The sequence below is a fragment of the Drosophila erecta genome, unplaced genomic scaffold, assembly GCF_003286155.1.
Source record: "Drosophila erecta strain 14021-0224.00,06,07 unplaced genomic scaffold, DereRS2 tig00000126-arrow-pilon, whole genome shotgun sequence".
Lineage (NCBI taxonomy): Eukaryota > Metazoa > Arthropoda > Insecta > Diptera > Drosophilidae > Drosophila > Drosophila erecta.
In genome coordinates this window covers 6,202,040-6,218,886 of record NW_020825209.1, presented here as the reverse complement: position 1 = coordinate 6,218,886, position 16,847 = coordinate 6,202,040, and the positions used below count along the sequence as shown (strand labels likewise).

The window sequence follows — 16,847 nt, the reverse complement described above, 5'->3', positions numbered from 1 at the left end:
GCAAGATGGCCAATTAGTCGGTGTGGTTATAAATGCGTTTGCCGAAATTGCCACAGCCAATTCCCCGGGCTTATCGTTCAGTTGTCGGGCCGTCTTATCGAGGTAGTGACCGCCGATAAGGAGGCACGTATAAAAGTCGGAGGCGGTCGCCAGCACCAGGCAAAATCCGAAAAGCGGTGGAATAGTGCATTGGAGCAGGAGCCCGAACCTAGGAGCCTAAACCGCCGTGATTATTATTTTTTTCTGGTGATCTGTTATATGTGCGATCCAAGCATGTCTCTGGTGCTCTGCCTGGTGCTGGGCATCCTGGCATCGGCGTCCGGACAGCCAAACGCCCGTGCCAGCGATCTCTACTATACGGACATAACTCCCGTGACCGACGAAACGCGCTACACCACCCTCAATCCGGACATACAGCTGAACGAGATGAACAAGGTGAAGCACTCCAAGGGCAACATTGTCTTCACCGCGGGAGAGCGGGCGTCGGGTGACCGCATGATCGTGAATCACTTCGATGGCGACAGCCTGACCAGTGCCAAGGACGTGGAGGTGCTGATGAGCTATCCGGCCGGAGCCAGCACCGGCGTCACGCTCACCAGCATCGAGGTGTATGTGGACATGATGGCGGACGATGCCGGCGGCTATCTGACCAAGGGTGGCATCGGCCAGACCCACGTGGAGATTCTGCTGACCTCCAATCTGACGCGCAGCTTCGTCTACGAGACGTTCATCTACGGCTACTAGGACTGCACCTCGAGATCCGCGACCACAATTTTCAGCTACAATAAACGATTCGCTTGGAACGCAACTGTGATCATGAACTACAGACCCTGCCCCTGCCCCTGATCCTGCCCCTGATCCTGACCTTCCTGCCGAGAGTATTATTAGTCCTAGACGTATATTAAAGAATCAGATTCCAAAGAGACTGCTGTGCAAATCCATTTACTGAGCAATAAAGTGTTCCTCGCTGGCTGGCGCCCAATCGCAAGAGATTCTCCTCACCTGGAAGAGCGGTTTCCTGCAGATTGTGCTGATATGAGTATGTATCAATTGCATACCGGTTAGCCGGTTTTCAAAGTCTGTTGAAAAAAAAGCAAGCTGTGTCCTCGGTTGCTGCCCCCTTGTTTCCCAGGGACTTCAGATTACTGCTTGGGGAGCGAAGATAGGAGGATGCTGGGAGGGCCATAATCGAAACCAAGACAAAGGTTTTCACACATATGTGCGAGTATGTATGGAGTTCCGAAGACGAGAGTAGCAACGATAAGACGCTCAGTTTTGCGCGAACTGCGGGAGAAGCTGCAGCGCAATGTGGAGATTCCTGATTCTGGTCACGGCACTTGGACTGGGCCAGCGGACATGGGCTGCCAAGCTGGAGTTTTCGCTTAACGGTGGGTGTATTGCACTCACCATCCCAGTGATCTAACTTGATGGCCATCATTTGAACCCAGAGGGGCACCCCTGTCCCGAAATGCCCAACTATCCGAGGAGCAGCTGCAGGAGGCACTGCGCCGCGATGATCGCAAGTCATATTCTCCGGCAGACGCTGACCCAAGAGAGTGTGGTGCAGTGCAACGTGGCCGAGCAGCTCGTCTGCTGCCCCCACACACTGCCCCAGAGTCCATCCTCCTCCACTCAGCCACTTAAGTCAAGTACTCACTACGCAGCAGTTCTCGAACCCCCAACAGATCCCCAAAGGACGTATGCCCACATGGCGTCTCTGCGCTATCTAAGTCCGGAGACCCTGGACTCGTATGTGTACCGATGTGCTGCTCTGGTCGTCAGGGTGAACCTTGCGCTGACCTCGGCCTATTGCGCCGGATTGGACGACGTCGTCAAGATGCCAAGCCGTGTCCGCCTGGGTCTTGTGGCTCCCTTTCAGGAGGAGCTGGCCATTAACGTAGGTTGCACTAGTTCATGGTCGCTGCATTCAGTCCACCTCCAATGGAGTCTCCACTTCCAGGGCAGCTTTGACTACAACAGCGACCTGGTGCTGTTTCGGCTGACCCGCAATTACAGTAGCGAAGCCATAGCCAAGATATGCAGCCAGCAGGATTTGGACAGCTCCCGAAAGCTGATGGCTGTGGGCTTTGCCCAGAAAAACGGTGAGTAGAGCCACTGCTCGGCTGACTCACATACCACCACATAGCCTTCTCTTACAGGTGTCAACTGCGGGTGGTTTGAGCAGGAGGTGTCATTGCGTCCCTTCGCCGCTTGCAATATTACCGCTTGGTCCGGGGTGCGGGGCATCGAAAGCCAGACCCACTTCTGCGTCTACCCCATCCACATGCCGGCTGCAACGGGATCGGGATCCTGTTTCCGGTGCCTGCGCGCCGGCGCCAGTGTGCTCCATGCTGTGCAGGCTGATGGAAGTGCTTGTGTGGCCGGCGTGGCCACGCCCACCGGCGGCAGGTGCTACAATGCCGCAAACGCGGATCTGTACTACACCAGTCTGCTCAACGGAAACGTGCTGGACTTCATCAATGGCAGTCATTAAATAAATGTTCATGATCGACACAGTGGTTTTGCTCGCTGGAATGGAGAGGCTATGCCCAGTACATAGGTGGTTCTTTGGTTAGTCACTGGAGCACTTGGGTAACGCTTGCATCATCGCCGGCAGGTGCATCCCCTATTCCCTTCGATCTTTCCATCCCAGGGGTTGCTACTCCCTCGCGGGTTTCTCCCATCCATGCGGCCAGTGAGTGAATCAATCATGTTGGGTCAACCTCGCTCCGCTCCAAGCTCACTCACTCGTCTCTCGCGCTCTGCGAGCAGTCACTCCCGCCGTTCGTTGAACCAGTCCGCGGGAGAACCACCTCTGCTCAGCTCACATTGCTCTTGCTCCGGCTGCCAGTTGATCGCCAGCCGCGCCGTCGATCGGTCATCGTCTCTCCAGGCAGTTCAGTTGATAGTTATAGTAACACCCAATATTACCATCCGCCAGTCGAGCTATGTTACGTCGAGGGGCACCGGACTACGTATCAGCCCTGATCTTCACGGGCCTCTGCCTGGGCTTCTGTCGGGGCTACTTCAGCCTGGAGGGTGAGTGGGCAGTCGCCTGATTCTGACCAGGCCAAGTCATTGCACTCGTTTCCTGGGGTGAAGTCCATGTACATGTGTAGTCAACTTGCTCTGGCATAAGTGGATTTTTGTATTTGCTACTCATTATGAGTGGATTTTAGTTGATTGTTTCACTACGTATGTTAATCAAGGTTCCTTCTTGCAGTGGGCGATCCCTGTCCCACAGCGAACTACCGCAGTCGCTGCCAACCGCTGGAGGACTGTGAAACACTGGCAACGCATCTCCAGGCGGGACGGCTCACATTGAAGGCGGTGATGAACTGCGGCTTCACCACGCGCAGCGAGAAGATCTGCTGTCCCGTCGAGGATGCCCAGAGCGAGGTGCGGATGGAACTCACGTCGGCTGCCACCACTACCAGCACAACGTCCACTACCAGCACAACGTCCACTACTACTACTACTACTACTACTAGCAGCACCACCACTAGCACAACTGCAGCACCAGAACCCTGGCTGAGCATATTCCAGACGGACCACGAGTACGTGCAGCGATCCATTGGGCCCACTCACCGGCCAACGAGGGAGAGCATCACCTTCAGGGACACCTCCGATGGCGCCGAGTGCACGGCTCCGCTGTACGAGGGCCAGTGTCGTGCCGTATCCGCCTGCCCCAGTGTGGAGCCACTCCTGTCGCAGGGTCGCCTCAGGGATGAGGACTTCACCACGTGCCGCGAGGGAACGCACGAGGAGATCATCTGCTGTCCGCTCAACCTGCCGATTCAGACACGCGTCCGCAGCGGCCTGCGCCTGGGTATCCAGGAAGATGAGTCGGAGGAAAGAGCTGCGGAAGATCCCCTGGAGCTGGCCGCCATTGCACGGGCGGATAGCCTACTGCCCCACTACCGCCACCTGGCCGCGCTGGCCCATCCGAATGCCGCCTTCGACGGCCATCTGCATCACTGTGCCGGCCTGGTCCTGACCCCACAGCTCCTGGTCAGTGCCGCCGGCTGCGAGCGACCAAGTCACGCTGTTTTCGGCGTGGCTGATCTGCGGGACGTTGACGCCGACGAGGACTATCTGGCGGACATAGTGGTGAGTGCCCGAGCCCTTGCCCATGTCCTTCAAAACTGGAATGTCTTTTTTGCAGCGTCTGGTGGCGTTTCAAAGAGATCTGTCGGTCATACGACTGCAGGATCCACTGCGTCTGGGCAGTGAGACCTCCGCCAATGTGAGCGTGGCTCCCATTTGCACCCAGTTCGAACTGACCAGGCTGCAGCGCAGCGGCAACCTTGTGGCCGTAGGTTGGGGCAAGGGTGAAGGTGAGCTATACCATACTCCTTCAGGAGCTCTTACTAACCCAAGAACGCTTTCCAGACACTGACTGTCCGCTCTACGAGATGCCCATGCGACTGCGGCCCACTTGGGCCTGCGGGGATCTGCTCAACTACGGCGGCGTGCAGGATCTGGGCAGCTCGCACCTTTGCGTGGAGCCGATGGGCGGCGCCAGGGAACTGCAGAGGTTCTCCAACAGCAGCACCTGCGCCGCCTGCCCGGCTTCAGTGAGCAGTGTACTCCATCTGGTGCGCCCGGGTGGAGGTCGTTGCGTCATTGGGGTTGCCACGCCCACTGGGGCCGAGTGCGAGGCACAAACGATGTACTTCACGGGCCTGCTGAGTCCACAGTTCAGGCGGTTTGTGGAGCGGGAGCAGAAGTAGTCAGCTAGGCTAAGTTAGAACAATCTACCAAGTACGCAGAATAATGTATTCGTAGTTAGGTAAATCAGGTATAAATTGGATGAGAATGCCGCAGAAGTGAACTTGATTTCACTGCTTGCACATGTCACACTGGTCAGTCGATAAATGCAGTCAGCATGGTCACACTGGACCAGATCTGACTGTACTTTTATGCCTAAGAATATGCCATCTAACATCTATGTGCCTAAAACCTCATAATAATAAATTAAAATAAGATAGAATTGAATTAAATTGTATATTTATTACAACTCCCATTATCTTCAGTAGTTAATCATTATCCGAGTAGTTATCGACTCTTACGTTACGATAATGCATAAATTTGCAAGTATTTGCACACAAAATGATTCCACTCGCTATTTGTTTACATAAGCCAGGCACTTGCAATTATATTATAGAAGGCCTCCACTTTGAATCGGTGCATTACGCAGTAATACTTGAAAGTAATACTTGAAACAAAACTGTTCCAGGCTGTAGGATACACAAATTCAAAGGAACTGTGCCATTACAAGTGGGACTATGCCTCACAAGAAACTCATAACCAATTCCGCTTTAAAACGCTCACCTCGTCTATTTATGTTTAATTATTCACAGAAGCCTTGCTCGGGTTTTCCTATTATTTCGGATCGGTTGTGCCTCTGATTCAAGAATCTTTCAGATGCGAAAACCGGTTGGCGAGAGTGGCGATCATGAGCTATCTGTGCCCGCCTAGCGTATAGCTGGAGCCCAGCGGATTGGCCCCAGATTGGGATTCAGTTGCATTGGAGATGCCTTACTGAGCGGTCAGCCTGGCCGTTCCGATCCGTCGCGTTTGTGCCATATCGTTCAGATTCGCTCCGCCATAGCCACCGGTTTTGAGTTTACAATTGAGTGTTCGTCGTGTGCAGTTTTGATTTGCCTAACTATTTGTATTCCTTGTATTTTTTTGCTGTGCTTCTGATTGCCATACTGTGGAGTGATTGCTGCACTTGAAAAACATAGAATCAGCGGCGTATTCCCTTATCAAAGTCCGGAAAAGGTCGTGTCGAAGGTGGGTTCGCTTGAAGGCTGGTTCCATGAGCACAAGTCGCATAATCATACATCTGATTAGCGTAATTACTGCGAGTTAGTACGGGTACTCCGGTCAAAATCAGTGTGCAAGCAGCTCTATCCAAATCAACAGCATTCTGCTACATCCTTATCAGATACAAATCCCCGACTCAGACAGTTCCGAAATCAGCTATAAATACCCCTCGCACTGAGGCACAGAAACAGAGATTACAGGCGCCCAAAGAGGTGAATCAACCCATCATGTTTTCCGATTGATGGTGAAATACTGACTTCAAGAAGATAGCCTTGGCAATTTCCTCACACACTTCCAATGCCTCCCAGTGCCAGCAGAGACTGTAGTTCATGCCCAGCTTCGATGCTCAATAAGTTGGTCAATGGCAGTTGATTTATTATAATCGGAAAATCATGGCAAAGCTCATTCTGTATGCATATTCATGGTCTACTGAAACGATTTGTTATTGCAGCGCATGAAAATGCCTACGAATTGGTGCCTGCTCCTTGGCGCTTTTGTGCTCAGCAGCTGCTCCTGCGCGGAAGCAGCCGCCACAGGTGGGTTCCGATTTCCGCCAGGTCAAGTCACATAGTGTCCCGAGTCTTGCCCTTTTTTTCAGTGGGTCGGCCCTGCCAGGTGACGGATACCATGCCGGGAATCTGCAGGACCTCCTCCGATTGCGAGCCCCTGATCGATGGCTACATCAAGTCGGGAGTCCTGACGCTCAACGATGTGCCCAGCTGTGGGCTCGGCGCTTGGGGTGAGATCTTCTGCTGTCCCACCAAGCCGTGCTGCGAGAATAGGTATTTCCCGAATGTCTTTAACTGGGCTCATCATGGGATAGCAATGTGCTGTTTGTCGTTCCAGTAACTTAACAACTGTCTCCACAAGCTCCACCACGAGCACAAGAGCTCCAATGGTCAGGACGGTCCAAGACCTGGTTCGTGTGGATGTGCCCAAGGGATTTGTAGCCGGAGATCGTCCAGCAGTGGCAGGTGGGTATTCGGATTATGAGAACACTGTACAGTCATTCCATTGATTTCCCATGCCATGGCGCAGCTTGCAAGAAGATTCGCGAGCGAAAACGGCAGCGGAGCGGCAACCAATTGGTCATACACATCGTGGGCGGCTATCCCGTGGATCCGGGCGTATATCCCCACATGGCGGCCATTGGGTACATCACCTTTGGCACCGATTTTCGGTGCGGCGGATCGCTCATCGCCAGCCGCTTCGTTCTGACCGCCGCCCATTGTGTCAACACTGACGCCAATACGCCGTCCTTTGTCCGCTTGGGAGCTGTGAACATTGAGAATCCGGACCAATCCCACCAGGATATCGGCATAGTAAGTCACCGTGTGCATTGCACTGCATTATGCCCGTATTATGATTATGATTGCCATCTCCCAGCGAAGCGTAAAAATCCATCCGCAATATGTGGGCCATAAGTACAACGATATCGCCGTCTTGGAACTGGAGCGCGACGTGGTCGAGACGGATAACATCCAGCCCGCCTGTCTGCACACGGATGCAGCCGATCCGCCATCGAGCTCCAAGTTCTTTGTCGCCGGTTGGGGCGTCCTCAATGTAACCAGTGGGTAGCACAATAGATTCCATGGCTGACATGGCCACTAATGGTTAACCATCCGCAGCTCGGGCCCGTTCCAAGATCCTGCTGCGTGCGGGTCTGGATCTGGTGCCGCTGGACCAGTGCAACAAATCCTATGCGGAGCAGCCGGGCTCCATACGGATGCTCAAGGAGGGCGTGGTCGACTCGCTGCTGTGCGCCATCGATCAAAAGCTCATTGCCGACGCCTGCAAGGGCGACTCCGGTGGGCCGCTGATCCAGGAATTCAGCGTGGACGACGGCATGTACACCATTATGGGCGTCATCTCGTCGGGATTCGGATGCGCCACCGTCACCCCGGCACTCTACACGCGCGTGTCCTCCTATCTGGACTTTATCGAGGGCATCGTCTGGCCGGACAATCGGGTGTAAACTAACCATTTTTTTTTTTTTGTACATGACTTCTATTTGGGATCAGGACTGCCCGATCCAACAAAATCTCTATGAGATCCGCGATCCTATCAACCTACCAATAAAGTAGATACGTTTTAAGCTAGAAGATCCCCCGCTGAAATATTCTTTTTAGCGGTTTGGTCTGCAAAACTCCGCGAAGACTTACGGAGATCCTTTGAAGCGGTTTTTCGGACTTCAAGATCTGGCTCCGTTTAGTTTCAGTAGGATTTCCGCGTCAAAAAGTGTGAAAAAAAAGTCTAAAAAAGCTACTGTTTGGGTCACCAGCTGCAATGAATTTTGGGTCACCACTACAGTTAGAGAAGGATGCAAGTAAGCAGATAATTATAAGACTTTAAAGGCGTTTCAGGGAACTTATGGAAACTTACCTCACAAATTTCTAGGTCACCGAAACCAGCATCAGCACGCGGTATCCTTTAGTCCACACCGCTCGCCTGTTGGGTTCCCGCTTGCTAATTACAGGCTGCCTTTGTGCTTTGTCTGCCCTGCCTTCTGAGCGCTTCTGAGCGGATCGTTCTGCGCTTCTGCTGTTCTGCGAGGCGGTGGAGGTGGTGGAAAAACCGGTTCGCCGCTCAGCGGGAGAGGATCGGCTCTGGAGCGATCGGCGCTATCAGCTGCCGGATCCGGCGCTTCTTGGCCGTCGCCGCCGCCGCCGTCTAAATGGGCCCCATCGGTGCCAGCTCCATCCAGCTCCAGCTCCAGCTCCGGCTTCAGTTGCTTGGGCGATGCGTTGCTGAGCGGTCAGAGCCGGAAGAACAGCCAGCAGATTCCATTCCGCCGCGATTTGTGATAGCCACCGGTTTCCAGCTTTATTCGCTCTGCTGGTGTGCTTTTTGCGCTGATTTTTGTTTTGTATTTTTTTTTTTACTTTGTTTTGGATTTTTTCCGTAATTCGCTTGGCTTATGTTTTGCTTTTTGTTTATGTGGTATTGAATTAAATTGTATTGTGCGGCGACCGATTGCCACAGCCCCAGTGCTCGACGCACTCAATAAACACCATCGATACGTAGACGTACTCCCTTATCAGAGGCCGCAGCAAAGGTCGTGTCAAAGGTGCGTTCGATAAGGCGGACAGCGGTACAGTGAACAGTGGACAGTGGACAATGGACAGCGGGCAGTGGGAATGGGTCTGAGTATTGCATGTTCCACTTTTGATTTCGTCGTGCTTACAAGCGGCAATTACTGCGGAGGGCCGGAAGCTGATAGGCAATCGCATACCCATTTGATACAATTCCATTTGGTGGATGCCAGGTGATGTCATGACACATTGCACTGCTTCAACCCATTATCCGTTGGATGTGAAGGGCAAGAAAGACCTCGGATGAGCTCCAGCCAGATGATGGACGACTGACTTGTCAGTGGAACAGCATAATTGCCAGGTATCAGCAGCTAGCGACGGAGCTGCGATGTCTTGCTAATTGGCGGAGGTCTTTGGCCGGTGGCAAAATCCCAACGCCAGGCCTTCCGTGAATCATCTGAATCATCACCTGGCGTCACTGGCTATCGACAAACACACACAATCCATCGACACCAAGCCCTCGAAGAAAAATCAATCAAGTCTGGCTTCCAGTCGAGTAGAATGCCTTTGTTTTGCGATAAAAAAGTGGAACAAATCGTAAATGGGTCAATGGCAGTGGTGCGGTTTAATCAGCTGAAAGCCGAGCAAGAAAGTCAGCTGAAACAGATCTGGCTGGTTATTCCCTTGCCATTGCGACGAGGGCTTCCCCTGGCGTGAAAATGTTTTTCAATTTCGGCCTTGATAGGGCTGATAAGCTTGCCGGGATTAACTAAATCGGGACTCACTAATGTTTCTGGGAATTTCAGCGGACAGATGACGATGATCTCGGCGAGAAGGTACTGCCTTCTGGGTCTCCTGATGCTGACGTCCTCCGCCTACGTAACAGTTGGAGATGGTATGTGGGATGTCTTTGGGCTCGTACTCTAGATCCTCGCCAGCTTGCCGCATTTCTCGTTGCAGAGGGGGATCCCTGCCAGGTGAGGACGGACTTACCGGGCATCTGTCGCTCCTCCTCAGCCTGCGAAAACATCAGTGGATACTTGAAGTCGGGCGCCCTGTCCACCAGCCAGGTGCCGAGCTGTGGTTTTGGGGCGCGCGAGGAGATCATCTGCTGCCCCATCGTCGCCTGCTGTGCCACTGAGTAAGCGTGTCCTTGTCCAGAACTCTGTGCCTTATTGTCCTGTTTGTGTCCCCCTGTGCTTGTGGCCGCTTTGTGTCCACCGATGTTGCATGCCCCGCTTGCCGGCGTCCCACGCCAGACTAACACCTCTCACTCCCACAGTCGAGCTCACGAGGTCCGATTCCATGCCACGAGCTCCGAGCGCAGCTGGCTACCCGAACCCAAGCAGGAACCACAACCAGAGCCGGAGCCACTGCCTCCCACGACCACCGAAAGGAAATGGGAGCGGGAAAGTCGGCTGGACGAGAATCAGAACTTCTTCGACTTCAATAAGCTGCTCAGCACCACCGTGAAGCCGCAAAAAACCCACGAGTCCATGAAGATGCCCACTCACGAGTCCATGAATAGACCCGCTCACGAGTCCATGAAGATGCCCACTCACGAGTCCATGAATAGACCCGCTCACGAGTCCATGAAGATGCCCACTCACGAGTCCATGAATAGACCCACTCACGAGTCCATGAAGATGCCCACTCACGAGTCCATGAATAGGCCCACTCACGAGCCCATAAAGATGCCCATCCAGAGCGTTGGAGCTTGGGGCATAGCTCCTCCGCAGCCTCATTCCATAACAGCCACACAGAGATCATTCGTCGAACCGCAATGGGGCTGGGAGAACCGTGAGCCACGAATTGTAAACCGACCACTGACCACGCCCCGATCACGCCCCCAAAGACTGCATAATCCGAATTTCAATCCCACTCTGAACAACAATAACAACCTCATCCATCTGGTAAACGATCGGCTGCGGCAGCAGGGAATGCAGATAGAGCCTGCCCTAGAAGTTCCCATGAATTCCCAGACCACGGCCACACCCACAACCATACCCACGCCCACGAAATTGATCGATCCCTTTGAACCCTACCGATTTCGGGGCCAGGACAGAGACAGCGAGCCCCAACCGGAGCCCTGGAACGATGTCAGCAATAATCTGGACGCGGATCCAACTCCCAGCAGCTTTCATCCAGCCGAGACGCGGTTTGTCTTTTGGCATTCTTTTGGCATGGACATCAGTTGGCCTCAGCCAGGGAGCCGCATGCAGTCTCTGTCTCAGGTGGAAACCACTATGGGCGCACTACTAATCGATGGTATACCCTGTCTTCCGCAGGACAACGACGGCCAATCCCAATCCTTCCCGCGTCGATCTTCCCGAGAAGGAGCGCCCAGCGGTGGCAGGTGAGACGCGAATTCCTTACGAACGTTTTATATGAAAATGTTCTGACATCTATATCTCTCATCTGATGGCAGCGTGCGAGAAGATCCGATCCGGTGGAAAGCCCCTAACGGTCCACATCCTGGACGGCGAGCGGGTGGACAAGGGCGTCTATCCGCACATGGCGGCCATAGCATACAACTCCTTCGGAACCGCGACATTCCGATGCGGCGGATCGCTCATCGCCAGCCGGTTCGTCCTCACAGCCGCTCACTGCGTCAATAGTGACGACAGCACGCCCAGCTTCGTCCGTTTGGGTGCGCTGAACATCGAGAGTCCCGAGCCGGGCTACCAGGACATCAATGTGGTGAGTGTCGCCATGTATCGAATGCTACTCAGCTACCCAGGCTAACTTACCCATACCGCTGGCAGATTGACGTTCAGATCCATCCGAATTATTCCGGCAGTAGTAAGTACTACGACATCGCCATTCTGCAGCTGGCCGAGGATGTCAAGGAGTCCGATGCCATTCGGCCCGCCTGTCTCTACACGGATCGCACTGATCCGCCCGCGAACTCCAAATATTTCGTCGCCGGCTGGGGCGTAATGAATGTGACCAGTAAGTTGTGTGGCATGCAAATGCATCCGCAAGCCGCAGTGACCATGTGCACCATGTACAATTGCATCGTTGCAGATCGCGCCGTATCAAAGATCCTGCTGCGGGCGGCTCTGGATCTGGTGCCGGCGGACAAGTGCAATGTATTCTTCGCGGAGCAGCCGAGTGCCAACCGGACGTTGAGGAACGGCGTGATCGCCTCGCAGCTGTGTGCGGCGGACAGGAATCAGAGGAAGGACGCCTGCCAGGGCGACTCCGGTGGCCCGCTCATCCTCGAGATCGACGACGTGGACGGCACCTACTCGATCGTCGGCGTAATCTCCTCGGGCTTCGGTTGCGCCACCAAGACCCCGGGCCTCTACACCCGCGTCTCCGCCTTTCTCGACTTCATCGAGGGTATCGTGTGGCCGGCGAAACAGGTCTGAGGCCTCATTTGATCTGCAATAAATTTAGTTTGAACGGATCGGTGGCAGTGGCTCTTGGTTTTGCGCAATCTCAGGGCTTGGTTGTGGTTCCCATTAAAAGTGTTTGAGCAGGGTGTTTCGTTTGAAGAGCAAGTTGGACACATTGGAGTAAGTGTCTATATAAAGCCAAAGGGATTACTTATTCGGCTTATTTAAGATGTGTGCTTTCCTTCTTATTTTGAGTGGAGTTTTAACAATATTTTATATTGCATTCAACCGCTTTCAAAATATTTAAAGAAACTGTCTCTGGCAAGTTTTGGTTTCTAAATGTCTTACTCAAGTTAATGTTTTCAGCAGTGGTTTTCAAAGCGGTAGTTATTTGTAAATACTAATTTCCTAAAGGCCAGTAGTCTTTTTTGAAAATGTATTGTATAGTATGGAAATTGAAGGGGTATTATCAGTGCCAGTCCTTTTCCCCCACTGAGGTTTTGCCGCAGCCCTGGTTTCGGGCTGCTGTCAAACTATCGCTGTCTGCGCTCCACACGCTCGTACGTAAACAGAGGTGAGAGCGCAAAAGCTCGCTGCGCGCGGCATTGCCAGGTGTGGCGGGCGCAAGTTGCGGTAAAGCTGCTACTGAGCTTTTCCAGTCAGCTGTTCGGCACCGTTACAAAGTGGTGCCGGCTTACTGCGACCCACCAGCCATCAGCCACCAGCCAACCACCGACCCAGTGGCCCCCTTCCGCTCACAGAACCCCCGCCCGCCCCCAAGGCAGCACTCCTGCGGGCAGCAAAAGTGGGAGCTGCTTAAATGGCGCTGCCAGGACTCCTCGGGCTTCAGTTGGTCGCGAGACTGCGAAGCTGTCGGTTTGCCTGCTCAGCGGTGAAGGTGCATTCCCAAACATATATCCGTTATACCCGTCTCGAATCCGTTAGACTTTGAACGATTACCGTTACCCCGTAGCGTTTGAACTGAACCGAACTAAACCGAAGTGAGGCCGGACCGAGTTCGCGTCGTGTTTGTTTATTTACTTTTATTTTTGTTAGCATTTTTTTTTGAGTGACCACCCCCAAAATATATGAATCCGTCGGCGACCTGACCCGAAAAGTCAGCACTTCCAACCAACAGTTGCAACCGTAAATGTAAGTCGATCTTTGTGCCCTTATCTGCCGGCCAGTGACTGTGTTTATCGCACGCCCAGCCCACAAAATAGCACATTGTACATACATGTATGTATCTATTTGAGTGGCATGTACTTGCACGGTGGGAAATTGATTCCGGCGGCACATCTGTTTCCATTCGTGTCCGGCGATAACGCTTCCTGATCCGATCGAACTCAGCCCCAACTTAAGCGTAGGCGGCCGCGGACCACACAACAGGTGCCAGGGCCCCGAAACTGGTGATTCCGTATTCTGTTTGCCGCATTCCGTATTCCGATGCCGATTACTATTCCTGGCCCCCGCACCCTGGTAAATCGGCTAAGTCTGGCTAAGCCAACTTGACAAATGAGCCCAGTCCGGCATTCTTGCCGGGATTTCGGAATTACCTTCATTAGACTCGGGTCGGGTATGGGTGCAAATCGTTCAGTGAAACCAGGGCGAAATGCCAAAAAGCAGTGCCTCTCAAAATCTATCTGAAATTTTAAAGGAACTTTTACTTTAGTACTTAAGAATACAACACAAAGCACAGCCATGTGTGAAATTTAATTTCTAAATATTATAAATAAATAATCTATCACTTGGAGTGATAGTTCTTAGTGCTTATAGTTCTTAGTTATTTTGGGATGATGCCTGAAAAAAGTGAGAGTCGAATAATAAAAAGATAGAATGCTAAAGTCGAGCTCCCCGACTATCAGATACCCGTTACTCAGCTAGTGGAAATTCGGTAAAAAGTAGGAAAAAATTAATAATATGAAAAAAGAAATAAAAAAATTGTTAAACTGTGGGCGTGAGAGTTTTGTTCAGCCTTGACTTCAGCCTTGGGACATTTCTTCATTTTTTGGAATTTCTTCAACATCATAACATCAAAAAATGACAAAAAATTAAAAAAAAAATAAATTTCTAAATTTGAATGCAGATGTTTAGAGAATTGCACCACAAACATTTAGAGGTATGCCACGTCAAAATCCGATTAAGATAACTTGAGTTATGGAGTTTTGAACTTCAGCCTTGAGACATTTCTTCATTTCTTCATTTTTTTGAATTTCTTCAACATCATAACATCAAAAAATGACAAAAAATGAAAAAAAAAATAAATTTCTAAATTTGAATGCAGATGTTTAGAGAATTGCTCCACAAACATTTAGAGGTATGCCACGTCAAAATCCGATTAAGATAACTTGAGTTATGGGGTCTAGAACTTCAGACTTGGGACATTTCTTCATTTCTTCATTTTTTTGAATTTCTTCAACATCATAACATCAAAAAATGACAAAAAATTAAAAAAAAAATAAATTTCTAAATTTGAATGCAGATGTTTAGAGAATTGCACCACAAACATTTAGAGGTATGCCACGTCAAAATCCGATTAAGATAACTTGAGTTATGGAGTTTTGAACTTCAGCCTTGAGACATTTCTTCATTTTTTGAATTTCTTAACATCATAACATCAAAAAATGACAAAAAATTAAAAAAAAAATAAATTTCTAAATTTAAATGCAGTTGTTTAGAGAATTGCACCACAAACATTTAGAGGTATGCCACGTCAAAATCCGATTAAGATAACTTGAGTTATGGAGTTTTGAACTTCAGCCTTGAGACATTTCTTCATTTTTTGAATTTCTTAACATCATAACATCAAAAAATGACAAAAAAATTAAAAAAAAAATGAATTTCTAAATTTAAATGCAGTTGTTTAGAGAATTGCACCACAAACATTTAGAGGTATGCCACGTCAAAATCCGATTAAGATAACTTGAGTTATGGAGTTTTGAACTTCAGCCTTGAGACATTTCTTCATTTTTTGAATTTCTTAACATCATAACATCAAAAAATGACAAAAAATTAAAAAAAAAATAAATTTCTAAATTTAAATGCAGTTGTTTAGAGAATTGCACCAGAAACATTTAGAGGTATGCCACGTCAAAATCCGATTAAAATAACTTGAGTTATGGAGTTTTGAACTTCAGCCTTGAGACATTTCTTCATTTTTTGAATTTCTTCAACATCATAACATCAAAAAATGACAAAAATTTTAAAAAAAAATAAATTTCTAAATTTGAATGCAGATGTTTAGAGAATTGCACCACAAACATTTAGAGGTATGCCACGTCAAAATCCGATTAAGATAACTTGAGTTATGGAGTTTTGAACTTCAGCCTTGAGACATTTCTTCATTTTTTGAATTTCTTCAACATCATAACATCAAAAAATGACAAAAATTTAAAAAAAAAATAAATTTCTAAATTTGAATGCAGATGTTTAGAGAATTGCACCACAAACATTTAGAGGTATGCCACGTCAAAATCCGATTAAGATAACTTGAGTTATGGAGTTTTGAACTTCAGCCTTGAGACATTTCTTCATTTTTTGAATTTCTTCAACATCATAACATCAAAAAATGACAAAAATTTAAAAAAAAAATAAATTTCTAAATTTGAATGCAGATGTTTAGAGAATTGCACCACAAACATTTAGAGGTATGCCACGTCAAAATCCGATTAAGATAACTTGAGTTATGGAGTTTTGAACTTCAGCCTTGAGACATTTCTTCATTTTTTGAATTTCTTCAACATCATAACATCAAAAAATGACAAAAAATTAAAAAAAAAAATAAATTTCTAAATTTAAATGCAGTTGTTTAGAGAATTGCACCAGAAACATTTAGAGGTATGCCACGTCAAAATCCGATTAAAATAACTTGAGTTATGGAGTTTTGAACTTCAGCCTTGAGACATTTCTTCATTTTTTGAATTTCTTCAACATCATAACATCAAAAAATGAGAAAAAATTAAAAAAAAAATAAATTTCTAAATTTAAATGCAGTTGTTTAGAGAATTGCACCAGAAACATTTAGAGGTATGCCACGTCAAAATCCGATTAAAATAACTTGAGTTATGGAGTTTTGAACTTCAGCCTTGAGACATTTCTTCATTTTTTGAATTTCTTAACATCATAACATCAAAAAATGACAAAAAATGACAAAAAATGACAAAAAATTAAAAAAAAAATAAATTTCTAAATTTAAATGCAGTTGTTTAGAGAATTGCACCACAAACATTTAGAGGTATGCCACTTCAAAATCCGATTAAGATAAGTTGAGTTATGGAGTTTAGAATTTCAGCTTTGGATCAAGAATATACCATATACTTTATATGGTCGGAAACGCTTCCTTCTGCATGTTACATTCTTTTCAACCTTTTTTACTTTTTACGAGTAACGGGTATAAAATAAAATATTTATTTTTCTTTTATTACCAATATCAAATAATATATCAAATCTCCAAGTTAACATATCAGTTCTTCTTTAGCCATAAGTTGTCTAAATCAACATATGTAGATTGAGTCCTTGCACATTAAAGCTGAAGTACAAATTACAAATTCTACATAAAGTTTAAAGAGAAAAGGTTGTCTGTTAAGAACACACCTAAAATGTATCCATTGCTTTTAACACAGTGCCCGCGAGGAAATGAAGC

General features: G+C 48.9%; 6 protein-coding genes across 11 annotated transcripts in view; all 6 read left to right on the top strand.

Annotated features, from left to right (window-relative positions):
* Positions 1-163: 163 nt before the first annotated feature.
* On the top strand, positions 164-925 carry LOC6550161. Its single transcript, XM_001977635.2, has one exon. It carries the CDS (start codon positions 259-261, stop codon positions 742-744), a length of 486 nt encoding a protein of 161 aa, XP_001977671.2. The 5' UTR covers positions 164-258; the 3' UTR covers positions 745-925.
* Positions 926-1,258: 333 nt separating this feature from the next.
* On the top strand, positions 1,259-2,512 carry LOC6550160. Of its 3 annotated transcripts, XM_001977634.3 has the most exons (4): positions 1,262-1,388; positions 1,449-1,897; positions 1,961-2,102; positions 2,160-2,512. In XM_001977634.3, the coding sequence occupies exons 1-4, from the start codon at positions 1,307-1,309 to the stop codon at positions 2,492-2,494; spliced, it is 1,008 nt and encodes a 335-aa protein (XP_001977670.3). In that variant the 5' UTR covers positions 1,262-1,306; the 3' UTR covers positions 2,495-2,512. The 3 variants fall into 3 exon arrangements, with proteins under 3 accessions (XP_026838172.1, XP_026838171.1, XP_001977670.3); XM_026982371.1 differs by having other exon boundaries at positions 1,259-1,388; positions 1,668-2,102; XM_026982370.1 differs by having other exon boundaries at positions 1,260-1,388; positions 1,449-2,102.
* A 127-nt stretch (positions 2,513-2,639) lies between these two features.
* Positions 2,640-4,981, top strand: LOC6550159. The gene is made up of 4 exons (XM_001977633.2): positions 2,640-3,039; positions 3,224-4,110; positions 4,166-4,337; positions 4,393-4,981. The coding sequence occupies exons 1-4, from the start codon at positions 2,949-2,951 to the stop codon at positions 4,731-4,733; spliced, it is 1,491 nt and encodes a 496-aa protein (XP_001977669.1). The 5' UTR covers positions 2,640-2,948; the 3' UTR covers positions 4,734-4,981.
* A 511-nt stretch (positions 4,982-5,492) lies between these two features.
* Positions 5,493-7,934, top strand: LOC6550158 (serine protease persephone). 2 transcript variants are annotated; one of them, XM_026982037.1, is made up of 7 exons: positions 5,493-5,799; positions 6,284-6,368; positions 6,431-6,614; positions 6,679-6,806; positions 6,871-7,154; positions 7,219-7,402; positions 7,461-7,934. In XM_026982037.1, the coding sequence occupies exons 2-7, from the start codon at positions 6,287-6,289 to the stop codon at positions 7,805-7,807; spliced, it is 1,209 nt and encodes a 402-aa protein (XP_026837838.1). In that variant the 5' UTR covers positions 5,493-5,799; positions 6,284-6,286; the 3' UTR covers positions 7,808-7,934. The 2 variants fall into 2 exon arrangements, with proteins under 2 accessions (XP_026837838.1, XP_026837839.1); XM_026982038.1 differs by lacking the exon at positions 5,493-5,799 and adding an exon at positions 5,815-6,044.
* Positions 7,935-8,303: 369 nt separating this feature from the next.
* LOC6550157 (serine protease Hayan) lies at positions 8,304-12,276 on the top strand. Of its 3 annotated transcripts, XM_026982035.1 has the most exons (8): positions 8,304-8,899; positions 9,671-9,759; positions 9,825-10,005; positions 10,147-11,022; positions 11,153-11,220; positions 11,293-11,564; positions 11,630-11,816; positions 11,892-12,276. In XM_026982035.1, exons 2-8 carry the CDS (start codon positions 9,678-9,680, stop codon positions 12,236-12,238), a joined length of 2,013 nt encoding a protein of 670 aa, XP_026837836.1. In that variant the 5' UTR covers positions 8,304-8,899; positions 9,671-9,677; the 3' UTR covers positions 12,239-12,276. The 3 variants fall into 3 exon arrangements, with proteins under 3 accessions (XP_026837836.1, XP_015010772.1, XP_026837837.1); XM_015155286.2 differs by lacking the exon at positions 10,147-11,022 and having other exon boundaries at positions 8,308-8,899; XM_026982036.1 differs by lacking the exon at positions 8,304-8,899 and having other exon boundaries at positions 9,728-9,759; positions 9,803-10,005.
* Positions 12,277-13,042: 766 nt separating this feature from the next.
* Positions 13,043-16,847, top strand: part of LOC6550136 — a 36,605-nt gene continuing 32,800 nt past the window's right edge. The window contains exon 1 of the mRNA XM_001977629.3: positions 13,043-13,357. The gene's annotated coding sequence lies outside the window, so the exon portion shown is untranslated. The remainder of the gene's footprint in view (positions 13,358-16,847) is intronic.

Bases quoted from the DNA above. Each gene is read 5' to 3' on its own strand.
- LOC6550160 (XM_026982370.1), top strand. From the start codon at position 1,307: ATGTGGAGATTCCTGATTCTGGTCACGGCACTTGGACTGGGCCAGCGG. The intron at 1,389-1,448 runs GTGGGTGTATTG...ATTTGAACCCAG, and splicing joins GCTGGAGTTTTCGCTTAACG to AGGGGCACCCCTGTCCCGAA. The intron at 2,103-2,159 runs GTGAGTAGAGCC...CTTCTCTTACAG, and splicing joins GGGCTTTGCCCAGAAAAACG to GTGTCAACTGCGGGTGGTTT.
- LOC6550157 (XM_026982035.1), top strand. From the start codon at position 9,678: ATGACGATGATCTCGGCGAGAAGGTACTGCCTTCTGGGTCTCCTGATG. The intron at 11,221-11,292 runs GTGAGACGCGAA...ATCTGATGGCAG, and splicing joins GGAGCGCCCAGCGGTGGCAG to CGTGCGAGAAGATCCGATCC. The intron at 11,817-11,891 runs GTAAGTTGTGTG...GCATCGTTGCAG, and splicing joins GGGCGTAATGAATGTGACCA to ATCGCGCCGTATCAAAGATC.
- LOC6550158 (XM_026982037.1), top strand. From the start codon at position 6,287: ATGAAAATGCCTACGAATTGGTGCCTGCTCCTTGGCGCTTTTGTGCTC. The intron at 6,615-6,678 runs GTATTTCCCGAA...TTGTCGTTCCAG, and splicing joins AAGCCGTGCTGCGAGAATAG to TAACTTAACAACTGTCTCCA. The intron at 6,807-6,870 runs GTGGGTATTCGG...GCCATGGCGCAG, and splicing joins AGATCGTCCAGCAGTGGCAG to CTTGCAAGAAGATTCGCGAG.
- LOC6550161 (XM_001977635.2), top strand. From the start codon at position 259: ATGTGCGATCCAAGCATGTCTCTGGTGCTCTGCCTGGTGCTGGGCATC.
- LOC6550159 (XM_001977633.2), top strand. From the start codon at position 2,949: ATGTTACGTCGAGGGGCACCGGACTACGTATCAGCCCTGATCTTCACG. The intron at 3,040-3,223 runs GTGAGTGGGCAG...TCCTTCTTGCAG, and splicing joins GGGCTACTTCAGCCTGGAGG to TGGGCGATCCCTGTCCCACA. The intron at 4,111-4,165 runs GTGAGTGCCCGA...TCTTTTTTGCAG, and splicing joins ACTATCTGGCGGACATAGTG to CGTCTGGTGGCGTTTCAAAG.